Source organism: Osmerus eperlanus, chromosome 16 (genome assembly GCF_963692335.1).
Source record: "Osmerus eperlanus chromosome 16, fOsmEpe2.1, whole genome shotgun sequence".
Lineage (NCBI taxonomy): Eukaryota > Metazoa > Chordata > Actinopteri > Osmeriformes > Osmeridae > Osmerus > Osmerus eperlanus.
In genome coordinates this window covers 9,083,169-9,104,726 of record NC_085033.1, presented here as the reverse complement: position 1 = coordinate 9,104,726, position 21,558 = coordinate 9,083,169, and the positions used below count along the sequence as shown (strand labels likewise).

General features: G+C 45.4%; 6 protein-coding genes across 11 annotated transcripts; 1 reads left to right on the top strand and 5 right to left on the bottom strand.

Moving 5' to 3' along the window:
• Positions 1-20: 20 nt before the first annotated feature.
• On the bottom strand, positions 21-5,734 carry mcm6 (minichromosome maintenance complex component 6). Its single transcript, XM_062480929.1, has 18 exons — positions 5,545-5,734; positions 5,220-5,366; positions 4,962-5,072; positions 4,732-4,819; positions 4,458-4,619; positions 4,192-4,357; positions 3,880-4,025; positions 3,596-3,746; positions 3,334-3,475; positions 3,101-3,242; positions 2,864-2,971; positions 2,576-2,731; positions 2,330-2,458; positions 1,694-1,858; positions 1,455-1,575; positions 1,171-1,365; positions 925-1,064; positions 21-772 (listed from the first exon to the last, which is right to left on the bottom strand). The coding sequence occupies exons 1-18, from the start codon at positions 5,640-5,642 to the stop codon at positions 662-664; spliced, it is 2,478 nt and encodes an 825-aa protein (XP_062336913.1). The 5' UTR covers positions 5,643-5,734; the 3' UTR covers positions 21-661.
• Positions 5,735-7,824: 2,090 nt separating this feature from the next.
• Positions 7,825-9,960, bottom strand: LOC134036159 (C-X-C chemokine receptor type 4-like). Of its 2 annotated transcripts, XM_062480961.1 has the most exons (4): positions 9,895-9,960; positions 9,272-9,480; positions 8,759-9,042; positions 7,825-8,626 (listed from the first exon to the last, which is right to left on the bottom strand). In XM_062480961.1, exons 1-4 carry the CDS (start codon positions 9,907-9,909, stop codon positions 8,031-8,033), a joined length of 1,104 nt encoding a protein of 367 aa, XP_062336945.1. In that variant the 5' UTR covers positions 9,910-9,960; the 3' UTR covers positions 7,825-8,030. The 2 variants fall into 2 exon arrangements, with proteins under 2 accessions (XP_062336945.1, XP_062336944.1); XM_062480960.1 differs by lacking the exon at positions 9,895-9,960 and having other exon boundaries at positions 9,272-9,871.
• Positions 9,961-10,921: 961 nt separating this feature from the next.
• Positions 10,922-13,037, bottom strand: si:ch211-227n13.3 (uncharacterized). Of its 5 annotated transcripts, none has more exons than XM_062480968.1 (7): positions 12,927-13,024; positions 12,725-12,813; positions 12,517-12,565; positions 11,936-12,398; positions 11,750-11,825; positions 11,529-11,642; positions 10,922-11,393 (listed from the first exon to the last, which is right to left on the bottom strand). In XM_062480968.1, the coding sequence occupies exons 2-7, from the start codon at positions 12,772-12,774 to the stop codon at positions 11,051-11,053; spliced, it is 1,095 nt and encodes a 364-aa protein (XP_062336952.1). In that variant the 5' UTR covers positions 12,775-12,813; positions 12,927-13,024; the 3' UTR covers positions 10,922-11,050. The 5 variants fall into 5 exon arrangements, with proteins under 5 accessions (XP_062336952.1, XP_062336953.1, XP_062336954.1 ...); XM_062480969.1 differs by having other exon boundaries at positions 12,938-13,017; XM_062480970.1 differs by lacking the exon at positions 12,725-12,813 and having other exon boundaries at positions 12,938-13,037.
• A 770-nt stretch (positions 13,038-13,807) lies between these two features.
• On the bottom strand, positions 13,808-15,090 carry LOC134036174 (serine/threonine-protein kinase pim-2-like). The gene is made up of 6 exons (XM_062480988.1): positions 14,999-15,090; positions 14,662-14,898; positions 14,383-14,539; positions 14,212-14,306; positions 14,045-14,126; positions 13,808-13,959 (listed from the first exon to the last, which is right to left on the bottom strand). Exons 1-6 carry the CDS (start codon positions 15,065-15,067, stop codon positions 13,868-13,870), a joined length of 732 nt encoding a protein of 243 aa, XP_062336972.1. The 5' UTR covers positions 15,068-15,090; the 3' UTR covers positions 13,808-13,867.
• Positions 15,091-17,088: 1,998 nt separating this feature from the next.
• Positions 17,089-20,185, top strand: LOC134036146 (UDP-glucuronosyltransferase 1A5-like). Its single transcript, XM_062480940.1, has 10 exons — positions 17,089-17,150; positions 17,362-18,139; positions 18,226-18,289; positions 18,377-18,525; positions 18,622-18,749; positions 18,830-18,923; positions 19,019-19,147; positions 19,227-19,314; positions 19,406-19,625; positions 19,729-20,185. Exons 2-10 carry the CDS (start codon positions 17,465-17,467, stop codon positions 19,997-19,999), a joined length of 1,818 nt encoding a protein of 605 aa, XP_062336924.1. The 5' UTR covers positions 17,089-17,150; positions 17,362-17,464; the 3' UTR covers positions 20,000-20,185.
• A 92-nt stretch (positions 20,186-20,277) lies between these two features.
• On the bottom strand, positions 20,278-21,396 carry ndufb3 (NADH:ubiquinone oxidoreductase subunit B3). Its single transcript, XM_062480995.1, has 3 exons — positions 21,248-21,396; positions 20,636-20,764; positions 20,278-20,525 (listed from the first exon to the last, which is right to left on the bottom strand). Exons 2-3 carry the CDS (start codon positions 20,761-20,763, stop codon positions 20,375-20,377), a joined length of 279 nt encoding a protein of 92 aa, XP_062336979.1. The 5' UTR covers position 20,764; positions 21,248-21,396; the 3' UTR covers positions 20,278-20,374.
• Between the last annotated feature and the right edge of the window lie 162 nt (positions 21,397-21,558).

Below are 21,558 nucleotides of genomic sequence, written 5' to 3'. Positions count from 1 at the left end.
ACAATGTCATTTTATTTATTCAACATTTTACGACAGTAGCCCTTGATACAGTCACAAAGCAGTTCTGATGCACCCACTCAGGAGCACAACGTTCAGTGGAACGTTCTACATTTAGTCTAAATCATGGTATTTGCTACTTGCTCCGGATTAAGTGGGGGTTTGAATCATTGACGACACATGCATCATACTAGGGAAATTAACGTTTATACTTCTCTTATACAAAGGGGCAGGGAGCAAGTACTAACACCATCTCATGACCATCTCATGTCAAGAAATGGTAAAAACTATTTACAACATTCAGCTAAAATAACTTTAAACTGACAAGTTATCCTCACCTCTCAAATGGATATTGAACATATAGAAAAAGCTTTGAATCCTATGACTCAAACATACAATTGCCACTTCTATTCAGAAACCAAGCAGCATATTTACAATGATGAAGTGGCTAAGATTAAAAAAATAAACAATACTGGTTTTTGAAATGGGAATCATTAACTCCATAACAGGAAAGAGTCCTTATAAAAGCTCAAATGCTTTGAATGTCGTAATTATGTAATTTGTCATACACAAGAGCATTCAGTAAAGAATAAACAACTCCCCACAGGAGTTTATTATAAAACCAGGAAAGTCTTAGAGAAGGAGAAGGCCTTTAGAGCCTACTCTAGTCATCCAGGGTATAGTTAGGGTTGACCACCAGAACAACTTCCTCTTCTTGAGTCTCTGGCTCTGCCCCCTTAAGTCCAGCCTGGGAGAGCTCGATCAGGATATGATCCTTATAGTTAGGAAAATGAAGGACAATAAGGTATTACAAGCATATCAGGCACACTGACACCAATTACATAGCTGTTGTAGCTGACCAGGGAATACTTTATTGCGATGAATAAGCTAGATGAAGTGGGTACGTGTTCAGTTATGTTTACTTACATAGTGCACCAGTCTGTGGATGACCTTCTCTATCAGCCCCTTCCTGTTGATTAGTTCCTCCTCTGAGTCAATCTCAAACTCCACCTCCTTCAGGTACCAGTTAACTACCGCGCTCTTCCTCAGCTCCTCCTCCTCCTCCTCTGTAGAAACACACACACGCACACCCGTCAGTCATGTGGAGGAGAGAACTAGAGAGGGAGCTGCCAGGAAGGAGGCGGGGCCATGCCGAAAGGAGGCGGGGCTTACCTTCCTCCGCCCTGCGCAGGTGTAAGACCAGCAAGTTGGAGATGCGACGGTACTCTGGGAAGGACAGACGCAGGGAAGGCTTGGCCTGGCTTCCATTTTCCCCCTGGTCGTTTACACCGTGACCGTCGGCGTGTCCGTTCGTCCCGTCCGCGTGTCCGTTCGTCCCGTCCGCGTGTCCGTTAGGGACGTCGTGACCTGCACACGCAAAGCAGGGGGTTCAGGAATACACCTTTTTCAGACCGTGGGATGTCTGCGGAGTGTGTGTGTGCTGCGTGCACGCGTACCGTTCTCGTCCTCAGCCTCCTCCATGTCGTCGTCCTGCTCCAGGTTGATGTCGGGCGTCTCCACTCTGATGATGGATTTGTTCAGCAGGCGGAATGCTTCTTTCACATGCTTAGGTTGCACCTGGGACAACAGCAAGCACACGTCATTAATGAATGAACAACATCATGAACAGATACACAACCAACCCTTACAGGTATAGTTATTCTGTGGAGGAATGTGTGTGTGTGTGTGAATGTACCTCATCACAGCAGTGCATTCGAGCCATGCCCTCCGATAGGCGGATCATGCTCTCCAGCTGCCTCACTGTGATTCGCCAGGCGGATTTGGACACGCCTCCAGAAGTATCACGCTGCCTCAGCCGTTTGTACTGCTCAACTATGAACTCCTCTGACTCACTGGAGATCTAGAGAGAGAGAGACATTAGATAGGTACCAGATAGGGCTGCGCAGGTAACATCAAACCCACGCATGCAAACACCACACTATATATGTCGTTGGTTAACTGTTAATCGGTTAAGAAACACGCTGAACAAAGTTTGGTATGGGAGAATTACTCCAAAAAGGCAGCAAAGTTATACAGTTGTCCAATGCTATTCTATAGTTTAGTATGATGCATGTCTCTGAGGCCGTCACCCAATTTGTGTGCCGAATATGACTGATATACTGTTAATCAGTGTGGTAGAGGGTAAGGGATTGAAAGAGCTGGTTCGGTACTTGGATCCCGAGTACATCATGCCATCGAGAGCAACTGTCACTAATTGCATTGAATAACAATTTGAGAAGAATGATGATAAAAGTCAAGGTAGTCAGGGCAGACAAGCTAGCGGTTTTGCTTAAAATGTACTGAAAGTGTAATCCCTACACCCCACACACACCTTAGGTTTGAACTGTCTAGCGAAGAGCAAGTATCTGCGGATCTCATCCAGAGAGTAGAGTCTGTCCACAGAGTCCTGAATGCGGGAGTGAAGGTCCACAATGCGCCTGGCTATGGCGTAGTCCGTCACCTACAGATACACCAAATGGGAGAAGGAGGAAGAAGCCATTAACTTCCATTTATACTGTATATACAGTATACATAAATGATCTCAGACAGGCAGACATGAACTCTCTCTCACACACACCTCGTTGCACTCGTCCACCAGGATGAAGAAGAGGTCAAAGCGACTCATGATGGGAGCAGACAGGTTCACGTTCTGCTTCAGACTTTTGCTGCGGTCGTATCGACCACCGACCGGGTTCGCTGCTGCCAGGATTGAAGTACGGGCATTCAGTGTGGCCTGGAGGAAGAGAGACAGAGTAAAAGAAAAAGAGGGACAAAAAGAGAGAGAGGGGAGACATGACTGATGTGTACCCCTTGTGTCTCAGCCGATTGGTACGTGTCTCAGCTGAACCGAGCTTGAGAGATGTACCTTGACTCCCGCTTTGGTGATGCTGATGGTCTGTTGTTCCATAGCTTCGTGGATCGCCACCTGGTCTCTCGTTTCCATCTTATCAAACTCATCGATGCAGCACACACCCTGCAGACACACCACGTACGCACACAGTTGTCAATCGACTGCCAATCCAATAAACACAAACCATGAAATTGTTATGTGACGAGAAGGTTTGCATTGTCAGGAGCATGTATGGCCGGACATAACACTCACGTTATCAGCCAACATGAGAGCTCCAGCCTCGATGACAAACTCATGGGACTCCTCATCTCTGACCACAGCTGCGGTCAGACCTGCAGCACTGCTAGCCTTCCCACTGGTGTACACCGCCCTGGGACTGAACTCCTCAACATGCCTACAAACACACACACAAGACACACCAACAAGGTTACAAACTGGGGCCAGAACGTCTGAGCAGTTTGTTGGTGCTTGTGTGAGTTCCTTACTTCAGGAACTGGCTCTTGGCAGTGCTGGGGTCTCCTACGATGCAGATGTTGACGTCTCCTCTCAGCGAGGTTCTCTCCATGGTGGTCTTAGGAACCCCCCCAAACAGCATCAACAGAATACCACGCTTCACCTCGTCATTCCCTAGACACACAAGATGGTAGATACAGTATTATAATAGCGCAGTCGTAGGCTTTCACAGGCTTCAGTCCAGTGCAGTGCTATTGGAGGTGTATCCTGCCTCGTGGATACAGGACTACTGACCGTGGATAGTGGGGAAGAGGCTGGTGCACAGGTTGTGGTAGAGGTTCTTGTCTTGGCTCATCTCAAACACCTTCTCCCACTCCTTCACGGACATCTGGCTCTTGATGCTCTCAGCGGTCTGTTCCTCATCTCTTATCTCCTTCCCTCCAAACTACACACATTTACACACAATATTTCATATAAAACCCAGGATAGGTCATGAGTGCCTTAGGTCATAAGTGTGGCATCTGTTGTGTGCCATGTCTGAGTGTGTGTGCAGCGTGTTACGTGCGTGTGTGTCTTACACGTGGGTTAGTGGGGGCTACGTGGCTAGCGAGGAAGGCCAGTCTGTAGGACAGCTCTCTGACTCCCAGGGCCTTTAAGCCCCTCACACCCTCAGTCTCGTGGCCCTGCCCTCCTCCAACACGAGAACTCGTCTCTGAGCGCACACCTGCAGGACAGGACACACATACACACACAGTTCTGTTAAAGCCTGAGACCAAATCAGTCCTCCCAAAACTAGTTGATTATCTGGAAAGTAATGTGTGTGACCATACATTTAAGCTTTTGTGTTATAGTGAATATATAAGTGAATATCACGGGGTGTGTGTGTGTACCTGGCGTGCTGAGCTGCGAGACGTCTGGCACCACGATGAGAGAGCCGATGATGTCACAGCGGTCTCCAGCCTGGGCAGTCTCTACAGCCTCGGCCCGGAGGATGACCTCCAGGGAGCGAGGGATGGAGCCTCGCGGCAGCTCCGCCTGGGTCTCCTGGATACGCACCTGCAACACACACCATACACGCACAGCCATAAACACAATACCCCTCCTTTTGTTTATCCTCCTTTCTTTCTTCCTCTCTTTCACTCACACACACACATACCTTCTGGAAGTCTATGAACTTGGACTTGTGGGTGTCCAGGTGGAAGCGGCTTCTGTTGTTGCAGACGGGGTTTCGGCAGACAGTGGGCGGGGAGTACTTAAACTGCTGGGGGACGTCTCGGATCATCCCCTGGCAGTCCATGCACATGAAGCAGCCACTCACCTGGGAGAACACACACAGCACTTAGATTGGAGGCTCGCCACGTAGCAGACTCTGTCTAGCGTGAAAGCCATTTTCAATGTGTCTGTGATGTTATTGGAGTGGTTGGTCTCACCAGTTCGGGGTGTACTGGGTGGGTCCTGACAACCTGGCCACTGATCCTCACCAGAGAGCCGATACGTAGGGAAGACAATTCACGAATCCTACAACACACACACACACACACCGTATATACTGTTGGGATGGCTATTCTTAGATCATTGGAAGACTGTCGCATCAAAACAAACATGTTTAATACCACTACAGTCTCTGACAAGAGCATGTGTGTACGTGCACGTGTCTTACTTGTGTCGTGTAGGCAAGTCCTGGATGGCCACATAGAACTCCTTATTCACTGGTACATTTCCATGGTCTAGAGCAAAGTTACGCACAGCGCGGCACAGGAAAGGATACACTCTAGAATGAATGGAAGGGGGAAAGAAGCATAAATGGTCTTGTTATTAAGTTATTTTGGGCTCCTGGAGTGTATATACATAGTGTTCATAGGTTTACGACAAATATAATATGCTACCATTCTGAAGATGACATAGGGTTACAAACTACCTGTAGAACTCTTCCTGGATGGTGGTTGCAAGTTCCTGGTTGAAACCTTCCAAGTCAGTGAAGCTTACAAGCAGAGTGTTTCTCTCAGGTCGGATCAACTCCTCAGCCTCACGAACATATTTCACCTCTCCATCCCCCGTTTGATATCTGTAACACACACAAAACACACGTAGGTAACTGGTAATAACCTGTCAAACAAAATAAATGCGTCCAAAAATTAACAGCAAAAGTTGAGAATGTACTAGTGGTGGTAGGTAATGTAAGTGTTAGCTAACTTAGCTAGCTACAGGTATCGTGAACAAAAACAGTCTATTGTCTTACTTACTCTTCCAAGAATGCTTGAAACAGCTTTTGACATTTCTCTGCCAAGTCATCTTTCACTATCTGTCCTGCATTCTCGACGGTCGGTGCAGCAAGATCCATCTTATTATGGTATGAGAACTGTAATTAAAAAATAAATTAGCAACGTGATAACTATTTTTTCTTCCTCGGATCCGACTCTTCTCAAGCACGTTGAGGAAGAAGCAGTAGTCTTTTCGCGCGAAAGTACAACCATGTGACATTTGGCGCGCCACTACAAACCAATCATGTCCTTAGAATTGGACACTATGCAAATAATGAACTACCAAGCAACCAATCCAACATTTTCATTCAGATTTATGGCGTCTTATTTTTTTTATTTTAAGATAGCACGCCTCTAATGTCGCCTGTACAAAGGCTTGGAAAGTAAAAAATAAATCAATACAGCAACGCCAATCGGTTAAGATTGTCCGGTTAGAAAATGTGGCATGTAGATGAAAGGCCGAGGATCAAAATATGCATTTAATCTGTCGCTGAGCAATAGAGCTAGATTTTCCTGGACAGCAATCGTCAAAAATATACTATTATTATACAAAAAAAAAAAAAATACAATAAATACTGTCAAAAATAAACTTCTCAGCGAAGTGACAATAACACAATCTGACCACGGGGGGGCGCTACACAACTAACAAATTTTAAATGCCCAGGTTAGAGTTGATCTATCTCGTTATTTATTTTTTACAGAGACCAATTAAAGAATAACGATGAACGAAGGACGATAAAACCAAATGTTACCTGCTAAACACATGAATGATGATGCTATGAATCAAGATGCAAGATGTCTGTCCTTGGCAGTGGTAAGAGAACCACAATGTGCAAAGATCAGTTGTCTGTTCTGTGCCAAACATCTTAAGTCTGAGGGGGATTCGAACCCTGGCATTAGGTTCTCCTCTGCATTTTACCTGTGGTTTAAACTAAAGACCAATACCATGCTATTGCTTGTGCTCAAAGTGAACTGTTCACCTCATAATACACCTGTAAAATATGTCAGGAAGCCTTTTTACACTATTGAGATGCAACCCATCTGTCTTTCTCTCTATGATTTTCCCACGATTGTTCAGCTACAGGAAACTGTCTGTCTTACTCGGACAGAGAACTTGACCATCTGCAACCAAGTCACACACACACATACACATTCACACACACACACACACACACACACACACACACACACACACACACACACACACACACACACATTCACACACATTCAGGCTTACAACAAACAAAAAAGCAAACAAATAAACAAACACTCACACACACACTGGTCCAGCTCAGGACCATTGGGAATTAGAAGGATGGGAAGAGGGGATGAAGCTGGAGGGGAGGATGAGCATGGGGACAGAGCAGAAGAGGAATGTTTTATGGTCGGGGAATGAAAACATAAGTAATGGATTAAAAGGTTGTGAAAGAACTGTATGTCGATACTGTTAATGTGGCATTGTAATAATGTGTTTCTCCTTGTTTATTCTAAAATAAGGAGGAGGAAGCATATCCTGTTTTGAAGACCCTATTAATAGAAGAACATTGTTTGTGTGTGTGTGTGTGTGTGTGTGACGTTGACATATAAAAGATGCAAGGGGATGATTGCAACAGTAGGCCTACATGTGAGCATGTGGAAGGTTTTATACAATATCTGTATACAGTAGTTAGGTGTTCCTTCCTTAATTTATCCCCTCTCCCTTCTCCATTTATTTATCTCCTAATCCTTCTCTTCTCTCCTACAGGAAACGTTGTCACAGTACACTTCCAGCTTCTGTTTCTTTCACTTCCAGGTGGAAATGTGTAAGTGGGAAATGTTTGTGTTTGTGTGCGTGCATGAGGCGCTGGGAAAATGGACTGACAACCACCCCCCTCTCCCCCTTCCTTCCATCAGCTGGCAACCTATTCACAACGTAAGGTTTCCCACTAACTGTCTTTACCCCCCTCCCACACAGACACACACGTACACTGCAATTCATAGGTTCTCCTTCACCAGCTTTCATGCAGTGACTCACTACCACCTGGCCCAAGCCACTAGTCTGAAACCTAGTTTCATTCTCATTATAATGTTTCAGTGCTTTTGACATGTTTGTTCAGAAATGATGATGTTTGTTCAGTGTGATGATGATATAGACACATCCAAGACTACCCACACTAACTGGAGAGGGAGGGGGGTGAACACCTCCAAAATAATTGAAACTCTGCAAAACCCAAACACACACTGACAACTCTGTGAGACAGGAAGAGTAACACAAAAAGTGAGAACATTTAATTAGAAATTTTATTGCAAACAAACAAACTTAAAAACAAAAATAGTGACCCACAAAACATATTTACAGAAAAGTTCATCTTTCAGACAAAGGCAAGTCATGGACCAGCAGACTACCCTCTACTCACATACAGGACAAAACATCTACACCCACACCCAACCCACATCCACACCCAACCCACATCCACACCTATATTCTGTTAGCTGGAGTGTAGACTAGATGACTCAGACTCTGTGGTAGTAGAGGTTCCTGGGCGTCTACGAGGTAGAATCCTCAGACTGGAGACGCGACTTAGTGTCAACGCCCGTCTGGCGGAGCTCTTAAAGCCCGCCCCCAGGAAGGCATACAGCAGTGGGTTTAGACAGCAGTGGGAAAATGCCATTGGTTCAGCCACCGCTAGCCACACACCCAGCACCACCTCCAGACTACAGCCCCTGGGAAGGACCTCTAGGCGCATGAGGGCATCCACAGTGATGCCAGCACCATACGGGAGCCAACACAGGAAGAAGCACAGGACCAACGCCACAGTGGTCCTGACAGCTCTGCGCTTCTGTCTCTGCCCCCCCAGAGGGCCACGGGTCAGCCTGGACACGATGACACAGTAACACACCAGCAAAACTAGGCCCGGTACCACCAAACCCACCAACACCAGCTGCAGGTGGAACACCGACACCCAGAGAGGAGCGTTGTCAGCTGGGTATAAGCGCTGGCACACCATTACCCCATCTCCTGCTTCCTGAGTCCTGGCAAACACTATGTCTGGCACTGCCAAAAGAGCCGCAGGCAACCAGGCTCCTGGAAAAAGAGAGGGGATAAGGGAGACAAAGAGATTTGGCGGTTAGATCAGGAGATAGGGAATATAAGTGAAGATATACCAAGTACAGAGGCATGGCAAGAGAGATAAGGGATAAGGCTGAAGACACTCACCTACATACACCAGTCTCCGTGCCAGTAGCTGTCTCATGCCTGAGGTGTGCGTGTCTGTTGCTTTGACCACTGCTAGGTAGCGGTCCAGACTGATGAAGGCCAGGATGAGCACACTCCCATACAGGTTCACCGTGTAGATGACGTGCACGCCCACACAGGCGCCTAGTCCGAAACGCCAGTCCGTCAGCGCGGCATCCACTGCCCAGAACGGGAGCGCCAGCACGAAGAGAAGATCGGCAGCAGAGAGGTGCAGCCGGTAGCGGTCTGTCAGACTCAGTTTGGACCTGGGGACAATCAGATAAACACTTGTCATCTTCTACATCAGAATCAGTTTAATTCGCCATGTAAGTTCACACAAACAAGGAATTGAATGTGGCAGGAAGGTGCCTACAATAAATATATACGGATCTTAAATACATGAGTAGAATGTACAAAGTCTAACTAATACTAAAGAACTAAACTAATCTCGTCTTCGTAATTGTCTTCATCATCCTCATCCATCTTTATTCTCACCTGCGCTGGCAGCCGAGCACCATCACCACCAGGCCGTTCCCAGTGATGCCCAGGACGAAGATCAAGCCATAGACCACAGGGAGAAACACTCGCTGGAAGTCAGGGGTTATAACTTGATCCAGGTCACACGGCTCCTCCAGGTCCCCCCCCAAGTCACCAGAACCAGAGCCAGAACCAGTGTCGTTCATGTCATAGTCAAACACAATATGCTGTAGGGAGAGAGAGACAGATAGGAAGGGGAGAGAGATGGCAATGGTCATGAGATACATAGAAAGACACTAGTAGATGAAGTGAGAGAGAATAAGCAGTTTCACAAGCTTTAACTTGCCTTAATAAAAAAGGATGAAATCCTGTTCAAAACTGAAAAGATTACTGACCAAATAAATATTTTTCTTTTTGCTGAGACCAACTTTCCAGACTAGAATGATTCTTTATCCTTTTTATAAATATCCTTTATCTGAAGATAGATTTCAAAGACCTGTTATTAGTAGACAGACCTGCCACAGGACTGTGGGACCTTCCATTGGAGCAGTTATACAATTATAATTAAAAAATATGACATTCAATGCGCACCTACAGATCATAGATACAAATACAACAAAGCTGAATAAGACCTTGAATACCTCATAGTAGGACATGATTGAGTGGAGCCTGTGTCTCTGTCTGCTCTGCTGAGTGGAGCTGAGTACAGTTCTCCCTCCAGTGGGGTTTAATACCTCTCCCCTCCACCCCCTCCTCCAGCTTACTCTCCTCCCCCAAACACTCATTCACATCTGGGCACCGGCTGAAACGCTTTTCCTGTTTTCGAGGTGTCAGGTGCTGATAGTGGCTCTATCGCAGGATACTGTGTGTGTGCGTGTGTGCAGACACTGTTGGTTTTATTGTTTTGGTCCTGCTCATATTGTTTGACCCTTGACGACAAAACTGTGTGAATTTAAATGTTGCCATTATGCAAACACGCTGTGGACAATCTAACAATGAGTAAAAGGAAATGCAATATGGGGATTCCAATGCAGCTGCATTTGAGGACACACTTAACTACATCTGAACAGTACTCCCGAAAGTGGGAGTTTCTGCATGAAAATATTTGCATTGCCTGCATCATCTGATATTATGAACGTGTCAGCTGAGATAAGGGGTATTTTGTGAGATTGTTTTGATCCGTTCCCCATTACTTTAAATAACTGCCGGTTTCTCTCCCATGTGTCTGTAAAGGAACCAATGTGTGTGAGATTGCCACACATGTTGACACGAGACACATCTTGACGTGTTAGCTGCAAAGTTCTCGACTATCTGAAAGGTGCATGAACTGGAGACTGCGAGGCACATTGCTGCGTTCACTCTGCTGTGTTCTTTGGCCTCCCGTCTAAAGTCGACACGTTTGTGACGTGACCGTGCCTCTAACAGGAGGATACGCTTCCTGAGTGGACTCCAGTGTCTCTTCACCTTCTCTCCTCCCCCCACATCCTCATCCCTATGGCAACCTGTCATCACCCACTCTGTACTCTGCCTTGTCACTCTCCTGTCATCAGCTGATTCCTATGGACTGAGTGTCAGCTGCAGAGTGGCACCATCCAGTGGACGTTCACGAGTTGCCAAACACAGTTGTAACACATTACACAACAGTTGACAATTGAAAACCAGTGTGGATTGAAGTTCATTCTTCATATTTATTTTAGAAAGTAATAAATAACAAGTTTACAAAAGGCATGCCACACACCAAGATGTGGAAATTCATAAACAACACTTCATTTTAAATAAGGTATATTCATGCGGACGTCACATGGGTGCTTCCTGAACGATGATACTGCGGTTGCAGCTAAGCTGAGCCAGCAAGTCTCTGAAACTGCCCTTCTTCCTCCGCACCTCCGGCTTGGGCTCCCTAACCGGCGACGGGGGGGTTTCCATGGTGACCGATTTGGGAACGACATCCAAGATGAGCACGTCGCTGTCACCTTGCTCCGGGTTGTCTGAATGACTGTCGTTCTGAGAACCTGGGTCACAGTCCAGACGGTGCTGCTTGGCAACATGGGCACTACGATCAGAGCTGTGGAGCCTCCTCTTTCTTTTACCCCTTCTCCTTCCACTGCTCACAGCCTGCCTGACACAGCCCCTCAGGATCCTGTAGACGCGCACACACGCGTGAGGACACATCAGGTCTGGGGTTCAGTCACACATGATCCGGGACAGAAGGGTTAGCGGTTCAATTTCCGGTCATTATGCTTGAAAGGTTGGCCTGACAAAGGCCTCTGCGTACCTCTGCAGGAAGATGTGTGGTCTTGAGCAGGTGAGCTGGCTAGCTTCAATCTGCTTCCTGTTCCCCTCGTTCTGCTGTCTCTTCCTGATACGACCCACATGGGTCCAAAGTCTCCTGACAACGTAGAGACCATGGCAATTCCGTGTCAGTGTGTGCAGGTTAAGCTTCAAATGTCAAGTATGGCATTAATAAACACACACACACACATAGCACACTCTCACCCTTTTGTGTTTGGAAGTCTTCTTGGTCTCCATGGTTTCTTCAGCACCCACTGGTCACATGACAAGTCTGAAGGAACTGCAATCAAAGAGGTTTTACGCATGAGCTCAGTGGGAAATGGAGTACAGCTATGGTGAAGCTGAGAATGACCTAACAGAAGGAGCTGTGGTGTCAGTATGCAGGCTCACCAGTTATCGGGAAAGCGTCTCGCTGGGTCTTGCTCTTCTTGGCTTCTCTGAACAGCTTCTGACAGCCAGAACACAGGTCAGGATGGACAGTTGGCTCCAGAAGAGAGGCTTGATCCCAGGGGTAGGAGGGGCCTGAGGCTTTGCTGTCCAATGAGCAGCAGGAGTCTGCGTCAGATTCTCCATCAGAGTCTGCACCGACCTCTTGCTGCTCGGGCAACTCTAAATCTATCACTGGGTGCTTGTAGTGGTGCTTGTCGATGCAGTCAATGATGTCCAAGTCTAATCCATTGTCTGTGATGGAGTCCTCCAGCCTGGTGTCCAGCCTAGTCTGCTGTCTCCCTGTCATCCTCGCCTGAAGGGCAGCATCGCTGTGGTTAACAGTTTCCTGGTGCTTCTTGCCATGTCTGAGAGGCTTCAGGGAACGCATGGAGACTCTCCAACTAACAGAATACTGAAGTCTCACCTACAAAAATCATTCCACTCAGTGGTGCAGTGTCTTCACAATGGAAACAACAACATGCGTGTGTTCGAAACAATGAGAGATCATGTGTTCGTTTTCAGTTTCAGTTGGCAATGCCTACCCTAGTGTACTGTAGCTCACTGCTTTTTGGAACATCAAAACTCGGGGATCTAAGTACAGAACGAAGTTAGGTTATCTAGCATTATAATTCCCGTTATTGCTCAAGTAACCTACAATCACCTCAGGTTAATGTTGTATCAACATTTGAATGAAGCCAAGCAGCTAGCCACGACTTGAGCTAATGATAACCTCGCAAGAGCCTCACTTACTTCGCTTCAAAGTGTCCATGGTTCATCCGTTTTAAAAACGTAATCACCATACTGTACAGTATCTGTCCAGTTCTTTAGCTATTAGCTACCTAAAACACGTCGTTCGTTAGTGTCGACAAAAGTTAGCTAACTATCCAGAATAGTAAAAGTAATTCCTAGCCTGCAGTTTACTCTCAAGCTTGGCATTAAAATGTATACTCACGAGCTAGATACGTTTTAAATGAGCTTCTCCTGCTACCAAAATTGCGCGCCACACAACATTCGCATGCACACCCCTCCACTAATCACCGTCACAGATGGACCAACATCATAGCGCCTATGTATGGAGTAAGAAATGGGACATTCATTCGTAACAAAATAGATCGTGACTGAAATGAGATAAATGGGTCGTAAAAGACATGAAATGTCTACGTTTATTTGATCAACATTTTTTCATGCACTTTTTCATAATTATTTCATTCGACAAATTATTTTCTTTTTTGCCTTCAATGTAAAAATGTTTGGTCTGAAGCAGCTCGATGACTTCCCATTCCCACCAACAGTAGGCGTGGGCAGAGCTCTGGGCGTGGCTACTGATGCTGTTAATTCGTTTTTGTAAATAAAGGTGTACTCAAAGTGTCACACAGAACGAACCCTCTGCATTTCTAGAAGCAGATGTCCAGAGTAGTGTTAAATACGTTTGTTGTAGGTCTTGCCACTTGTAAGAATTGAATACTTGATATCAACAGTTTACATTTCCATTAGTGAGAATTGAATTGTTGATGTCAATAGTTAACATTTTTACAAATGAATAGTAGATAACTTTAATGATTGCTAGCCCTTTTGGTCAAAATACTATAGGCTATGGGTTGGCTTGGAATTCTAACTAGTCAAAAACAATTTTGGATATCTACAATTGCTTTGACCACTACTGATTACATATTTAAACCAACTTACCATACCAAAACATTATGCAGAAGTTTCTTGCCTATGTTTCTCCATTTGCATAATTATTAGACTACCAAACTGGGGAACTGTTAAATTTGATAAAAGGGGAAGGAGCCAAGAAAAACTCAATAACAAACCGTTTTGTTAATGCTCATATTGTTTATTGTTTGGCTTCATGAATAATTGTATGAAAAGTGCTTGAACTCTTGTGTAGTTCTATTGCATCCATGGGTGCTCTTGGATCTGTTCCAAAGTTGGTCGGTCATGAGGACATACAGATAGACATCTGCGAATCAGGTGACGACAATCTGCAACACAATACTGAAGCTGACATTCGAGTGTATACACAAAATGCGCACGCACACATACAGAGACACACTTTGATTTTCCTACCTCTGGATATTCCACGTGGGAAGTAAAGAGTTGCCTTGGCAATGCTGGCATCAGTGTAGAAGGGAACATCACCCCACACCATCTAGACAACAAACCTTTTCAGCTGAGTATTACGACTGGCTCAATAACCGAAAGGTAAGTAAAGCGATGAAGACTGTGAGGTGTACCTGGAACAGAAGTATCCCTAGTGACCACACAGTGGCTGGTAAGGCAAAATACTCCCCTTTCAGCACAGTCTCAGGAGGAAAATACTCTGGAGTCCCTGTCAGAACAAGAAAAACCCCTCAATAAAGGTGTCTTATATCCCTTTGTGCTTTATTGGCACTGTGTGTCATCACCTGCCACTTCTGTATAGGGTCCTTCTTTGAGTACAGAAGCAGAGCCAAAATCTAGCAGCATGACATTGTAATTGGTCATCTGTATGAGGATGTTTTCTGGCTTCAGGTCCCTGTGCACCACGCCCCTAGAGTGGCAGTGTTGCAGCGCAGACACGACCTGCAAACCAAGGGAGAGCCACAAAAATAGAGACACAATCTACTATATATGTGCTGGAAATAAATATTGGTTGTGAAATCCATGGGACTTGTGTGTGTAATTGTGTTGTGGCTGACTCAAACCTGCTTCATCACTTGACGTGCCATCCCTTCTTCTAGGTAGCCTTTCTCTTCCTGCATGTAATTAAAGAGGTCCATGCAAGGGATTGGGCGCTCTAGAATCAGAAGATAAACTCCCACCCCCTCTGGCCCTGGGAACCAATAGTAGTCCAGCAGTTGGGTCACCTCTTTGCACCTGGGAGAGCGACAAACATGACGCAGCAGAGCAATTTCCAGTGGTAGTGCATCCTCATTTTCTAACTGGAAACATGAACATAGTCAGATAAATGTCTCTGCACATGTTAGATAAATTAGGAATATGGTCAGGATAATATTTGTCTGCAGGTTACTATATACTTACCATCTTAGCCCACATCTTAATTTTCAACTGATCCACAAACTTCAATGCCACCTGTTTGAAGAGGGACATGTCTTACTCTACATTTTATGCACATCAGCCGGACGAATGAGCCTTGAACACCAAATAGCTAGGCAGCTCTATGCTGTCATAGTGCTGATCTGTACATACTGGTTGGTTGTCTGACTTCCTGAATCCAGCATAGACGCTCCCATAGCCACCGTTTCCTATCATCTCCCCCTTCACATACCTCTCCTCATATCTCTCTTTAGTGAACACATAGCCACACATACATGCACAAACACACACACCATCTATCATTGCCTACTCATATTAATCCCCTCAAAGGAAAAGTGTGAACACAGCCTACTCCTCAACAATCACAGAAACTGCCTACAAACCTTTTCTTGCCCGTGTGGGTATGTCAGTGTTCCTCGGACAGAAATGTCTTGTTGTCTTTGCTGGAGTTTGGGAAGAGTGTAAATGTGCTTCTGCCAGCCGACTGGGTGGTGTGCATTTGATCTTTTTGAGTGTGTGTAGGTCCTGTGCTGGTTTGTCATGTGTACATGTAGACGATGTGCGTTTAGTCTTTTGTTGTTGTCTCTGTGTTTCTACTGCACAGTGCGGATTGCTGTATGCGTTAATGCACAAGGCTCTCTGACTCATTGCTCTTTTGGTGGTGTGTGTGGTGGACACTGGGGTGTGCATGCATGCGTGGGGTGTAGCGTGAGTTTTTCGATTAGTGTTGGTGTTCTCAAGGGGAAGTGTCTTAATCTTGGTGCCCGCTGGCCTCTGTGTGTCGTTGTGTGTTGCTGTGGAAGTTCGTGTCTTCTGCTTGTAGTGTATACTGGGTATATGAGGATGTTGTAACACAGTTCCTGATATTTGTCTCCATCTTGCCATGCTGCGTGTTCCCAGAGCAGGACCAAAAGCCAGCCTCTTACAGCGATCCAGTTCATTGCAGTATCCTGGTCTAATCTCTGCTCGTCCTCTGGGACAGTTAGACTCAGTGGCTATTCGTTTGACTGGCTGACCAGTCCCATCCTTCCTCAACCCTCCTATCTTCTTAGGAACTAACTGGAATTCTTTCACACGCCCTTCTCTTCCACTCTCAAAAGAGGACTCTCTTTTCCTTTTTCCTCCTTCTTCCTTCCACTGTCCTTCCTCTCCTTGCTCCTCGTGAACAGATACCAAACATGGATTGGGACCAATGGGTGGGGCCACTGGGACAGAATGTACCATACTTATTAGTCATCTGTCAACAGTCAATAAAATATTGAACATTGACTGATGTCATCAGTGTACAACAAATAAATTCATTTTTAGTGATCCACACCATATTATAATATTAAAACGTGAACCTCACATGATGTAGGCTAATTAAATTAATTTGATTAAACAAACAACATTAAAAAAACGAAAGAGATACTACAGAAAGAAGCTGTAGGGGTAAATAATAAAGTCTAGCTCGGTATTGCCTTGCCTTTACAGGACTGGCCTGCTGCAATATTACCCCTTTCTTCCATGTTTCGGTGCCTATGACAACCTGGTAGTAGACCCACAGATGCATACACACTGCGGGCCTACGCCACCCACCCCACTATGACCTCACAAGGATCATTTACACTGCAGACATAAATCATAATTGATTCTACAACGCTCTCACTGTTAATATTCTGGGAATTTGATTCCATCTCACCAAGCTGAGATCAGGTGATCGGGAAACTATACAATCCCCGGTCAACTAGGGACACAGGTGAGTCTGAAGGTCCGACAGCAGACCCCAGGTACTGGAATTCAAGCTTGGCGAGTCGTTTTTTTGTAGTAGGCTAGTCCATCGCGGTCTCAAACTCGCCCTCTTGTATGTTCTGTCGAGATAAGTGCTGTTGCCCCCGTCTACACTCAGTGGTTGCCACAATGCTCGGCCTTTTCTGCTGAGCAACCTTAGCACTAAATCAATAAAGAAAATAATTCCCTTTGGTCTTGGTGAACTTTGAACACACTCGCATGCACGCAGACTCAAAACAGATTTTTGCTAATCCATAAAGGCATTCTGCCAATGCGGTGCAACAGGTTAGAGCATGTTGGATCAATGTTATACAGGCTGTAGACTACAGCAGGAACATACATTTTAGAGGGACACAGCTTTGCTAGGGTGACCAGATTTGAGTTTGTGAAAAAGAGGACACTTCCTTCGTTCGGTCTGCAGTCAGAGCTTGCGCAAGAAGGTGGAATTTAAGGGATACCCTTTCCAAAAATTCCGGACGATTTTGTAATCCCTGCCGGACGCATTTTTTAGGTGTCGAAAAGAGGACATGTCCGGCTAAAAGAGGACGTCTGGTCACCCTAAGCTTTGCAGTACGAAGTATTCAATCAAAAGTTTTTAAAGACTGTGACCAAAATCTGAACGCTGTTTGGGAAGATACGGGTGAAAGAGTAAGAGACTGAAAGAAATCGTCAGCGAGAGAGATGGGTGCGTCAGCAGTGTTCGTGTGTCTCCTGGTGTGTTTAGCCCTGGGTCTGATTGGTGCAGCGGAGACAGGAGAGACTGGGCCTGCAGTAGGGAGGCCTAAAGGGCAAACTGGTAGTGAAACGGATGAAAATGGAGTAACTGAGCGTATCACTGTTCAAAAAGAAGAGGCTAGTAAATCGGTTAAACCTAAGGGTAAAATTACTAGTAGTAATGATGTGAATGTGTCTGGTAGTAAGAAAGACACAAGCGTAGTAAATGATGCTGCACAGCAGACTGGAGAAGGTGTTGGAGCTGCGATAGCTGGTCCCACTGGTTATACTGGTCGACTACTGGTGGTGCCGATGGATGGGAGTCACTGGGTGGTAGTGAAAGCCATTGCTGAGGAGATGGGACGCCGTGGACATCAGGTCACTGTGGTTATACCCGAAATCAGCATGCGTATGGGTCCAGGTAAGCACTATACCACAGTGACATATCCTGTGCCATATGGGCAGAAGGACATTGACAAGCTGTTGGAAAGACACACAGACGTGATGAGTCAGTCCACAAAACCCATGATGGAAAAGATATCCTTCCATATGGACAATCTTAAGAAAGTATCTGGCTTCATTTTTACTACTGCTGAGGGGTTGCTGTTCAACACGTCACTCATCTCCCATCTATCACAGCAGGTCAGTGTGTGGACAGATGTCCACAGAGTGTAAGGAACTTAAAATCTCTCTCTTCTCCTAACCTCCCTCCTTTCTATCTCTTGCAGGGTTTTGATGCAATGTTGACTGACCCCATGATTCCTACAGGATCTCTGATAGCCAGGAAGTTGGGTGAGTGTTTCTGTATGTGTTCATGCTTGGTTATGCTTGTGAAGTCAAATGTACCAAGCCTTTGGTTTTCGGCCTTCCCCCCCATAGGTCTCCCATCCGTGGGTTTGCTAAGAGGAATCCCCTGTGGCTTAGACCTCAAGTCTGCTGCCTGCCCCTCTCCTCCCTCTTACGTACCACGCTTCTTCACAAAATACACAGACGTCATGTCCTTCAAAGAGAGAGTCGTCAACGTAGTAGTAAGGGCACACCTTCATGCACGCTCACATGCACACAGACACGCACCCAGCAACCTTTAATTCAATGTTTTTTGTCTTTTGTGTATCTGATGAAAGGTGAGCATGCTGGAGCCATTGCTGTGCACATTTCTGACCTGGCACTTTGACCAGATTGCTAAGGACTTTTTGGAAGAGGATGTGGGCGTGGCCGAAGTGCTGACAGACACTGCAATCTGGTTGATGAGGTTTGGTATTCACACACACACAAGCACACACACGCACATACACACACACAAACTAATACATGAGAAATATGTATACACAGGTATGACTTCATGCTGGAATTCCCTCGCCCCCTAATGCCTAATATGGTCCTTGTTGGCGGGATCAACTGCAACTTGAACAAACCCTTACCTGAGGTAAGACTGCTCTTGTGTGTCAAAGTGACCATGCTTTTACTCCATATTAGAGATGTTTTCCACTGTCAATACCCCTTAACAGTTGTTCTGCATAGGATCTTGAGTCATGGGTCTCCTCAGCGGAACATGGTTTTGTGGTTTTCACCCTGGGCTCCATGGTGTCGTCTATGCCAAAGGAGAAAGCTGCTATCTTCCTTGCAGCATTTGAAAAGATTCCACAAAGGGTAAATATCAAATCAAGCACAGTCACATACAAATCACAGATTCTGTTTTTTCTGACAAGATTGTCTGCTCTTGCTGTAGGTTCTGTGGCGGTACACCGGGCCAGTTCCTGACCACATCCCCAAAAATGTTATGATAAAGAAATGGCTTCCACAGAATGACCTACTGAGTGGGTATCATGTTATCCAGAACAGCCCACCAGATATCCTTAACTTCAGTTGACATAACATGTTGTAACATAGTTATGTGTGTGTGCTTAGCTCATCATGGTGTGAAGGCTTTCCTGACCCATGCTGGGAGTCACGGTGTGTATGAGGGTCTGTGTCACGGAGTTCCAATGGTGATGCTGCCTCTGAGTGGAGACCAGACTGACAATGCTTATAGAATAGCCGCCCGAGGGGTGGGTGTGGTGTTGGACATCAATGAGATCACTGTGGAATCACTGCTGCAGGCAATGAATGAAGTCATCAACACAACACGGTGAGGGTTTATATGGTATTTCCAGTTATATTTCAACCTAATTTAAGTGAAGCTAACTGCAAATGAACCATGTCAGTGTATTACAGTATGTCTTTGTGTGCAGGTATAAGGAAAAAATGATGAAGCTGTCTGCCATGCATAAGGATCGCCCAATCGACCCTCTCGACCTTTCTATCTACTGGACAGAGTTTGTGATGCGGCATAAAGGGGCAGCACATCTTAGGGTCGCTGCACATGATCTCAACTGGTTCCAATACCACAGCCTGGATGTAATCGGCTGTTTGCTCCTCGTGGTGCTTGCTGTTGTCATGGTGATAATGAGATGCATGGTGCTTTGTGTGCGGCGCTTTACCAGCAAGAGGAAACAGGACTGACCAGAAAGAAGATCAAGGGTATTGTACATAAAGCGATATAAACCATAACACAGTATATAATAATGCCCTTGCTGGTGCCATGTGTCTAGCTGTGTTATTATATGAATCATGCCATTAAAATAAAAGCATTTTAACTATATAAAGAGTGCCATGTCTGTAAACGACAAATTAAAAACTTTATTAAAGACCTCCTTGAGTCTAAATGATCTTGTGTTGCACATAAAAGTGAGTTGAATTGGTTAAGCACACACTTCAGTATAAAGACACAAAGCAACAAATTGATTTACACAGTTTAATAATGTACAGAAAATAACTTTATAATATGGTATAAGGTGGTTTGGGGGTGTCCAATCTGGTAGGATCAAACTTCTGTGGTCAGTGGTCACTCTTCTTGGGGGGGAACAGGGCATACTCAACAGCCAAAGCAACAGCAAAGGCAGCAAAGCCCCATTTGAACCCCCTAAGCAGGACATTTCCAAAAGTCACTGGCTGTGCAAAGCCACCCATATACCTCCATGCCTCATTGCTGCAGATGGGGATAAAGAGGAAGACAAATTTACTCAATTACACATACAAAGTACATACATGCTCTCTCAGTTAGATAACCAATGATGTACCTAGAGACAGTACACTCACCGTGCCCATGGGTCCTTGAGGCCCCTGGCTGCTAATCGCTGCTGTGTGAACTCCAGCGGGGTTCCATCCGCTTTCCATTGTCGCCAGTCTGGCATGTTCAGTTTACTGTGGCCATGGTCACCTCCCATTCTGCACGCACGCACACACAATCAGATGGCTGTTTTTTACATAATTTAGACTTCACTTGTAATGTTACAATGTGACATGACACACCGGTTGGCTAGAATAATAGTATGGATCAGCTAGCTAGCTAATCTTGCTACATCGTTATTCAGCTGTGTGAAACACGTTCGAAACAAGTTAGAAACATGTTAGAGGAAATACCAGGAGCAAGGATATATTAAATGCTTGCATTCGTCATTCTAAAACGTGAACTAGGGTTTGCTTGTTCACCACAGCAATGACACCAATGTACTAACTGCAGTAGCCCTGCTCTAGCTAGCAATAATATTCATCGTCGTCCCGGTGTCAGCAAGTAGTATCAATGTACAGATCAGGATTGATATCAATTTAAAAACGGTTTTGATTTGGATTGAGATGACATAATGTTATGCCTTGCGATTGTGTAAGATATAATTGGCACTTCAATAAATACATATATAAACGCTTTACCTGGCTGAATAGTTGTTGTGACCTCTGTGTTTGAGAAGCCACTGCGACACTCGCTTCTCATTTACGGCTCCTCAACCTACGGTACTTCGTTAGGTTCAAACCAAACCATAGTCTGTAAAAACAAGGTTCAAACCATTGTTCAAACCAAATACGATACACAAACCTCTTGGTCACACCGTGTACCCAGGCGAAAAAAGTACGCTGGGTCGGACCACTGTCTACTAAAGCAGTATAGCATAACTATGTTAATAACCTTTAAAAGTAGCTCTGGTGTATTTGTGTAATACCGTTTAAAACTGAGCCCAACCTAA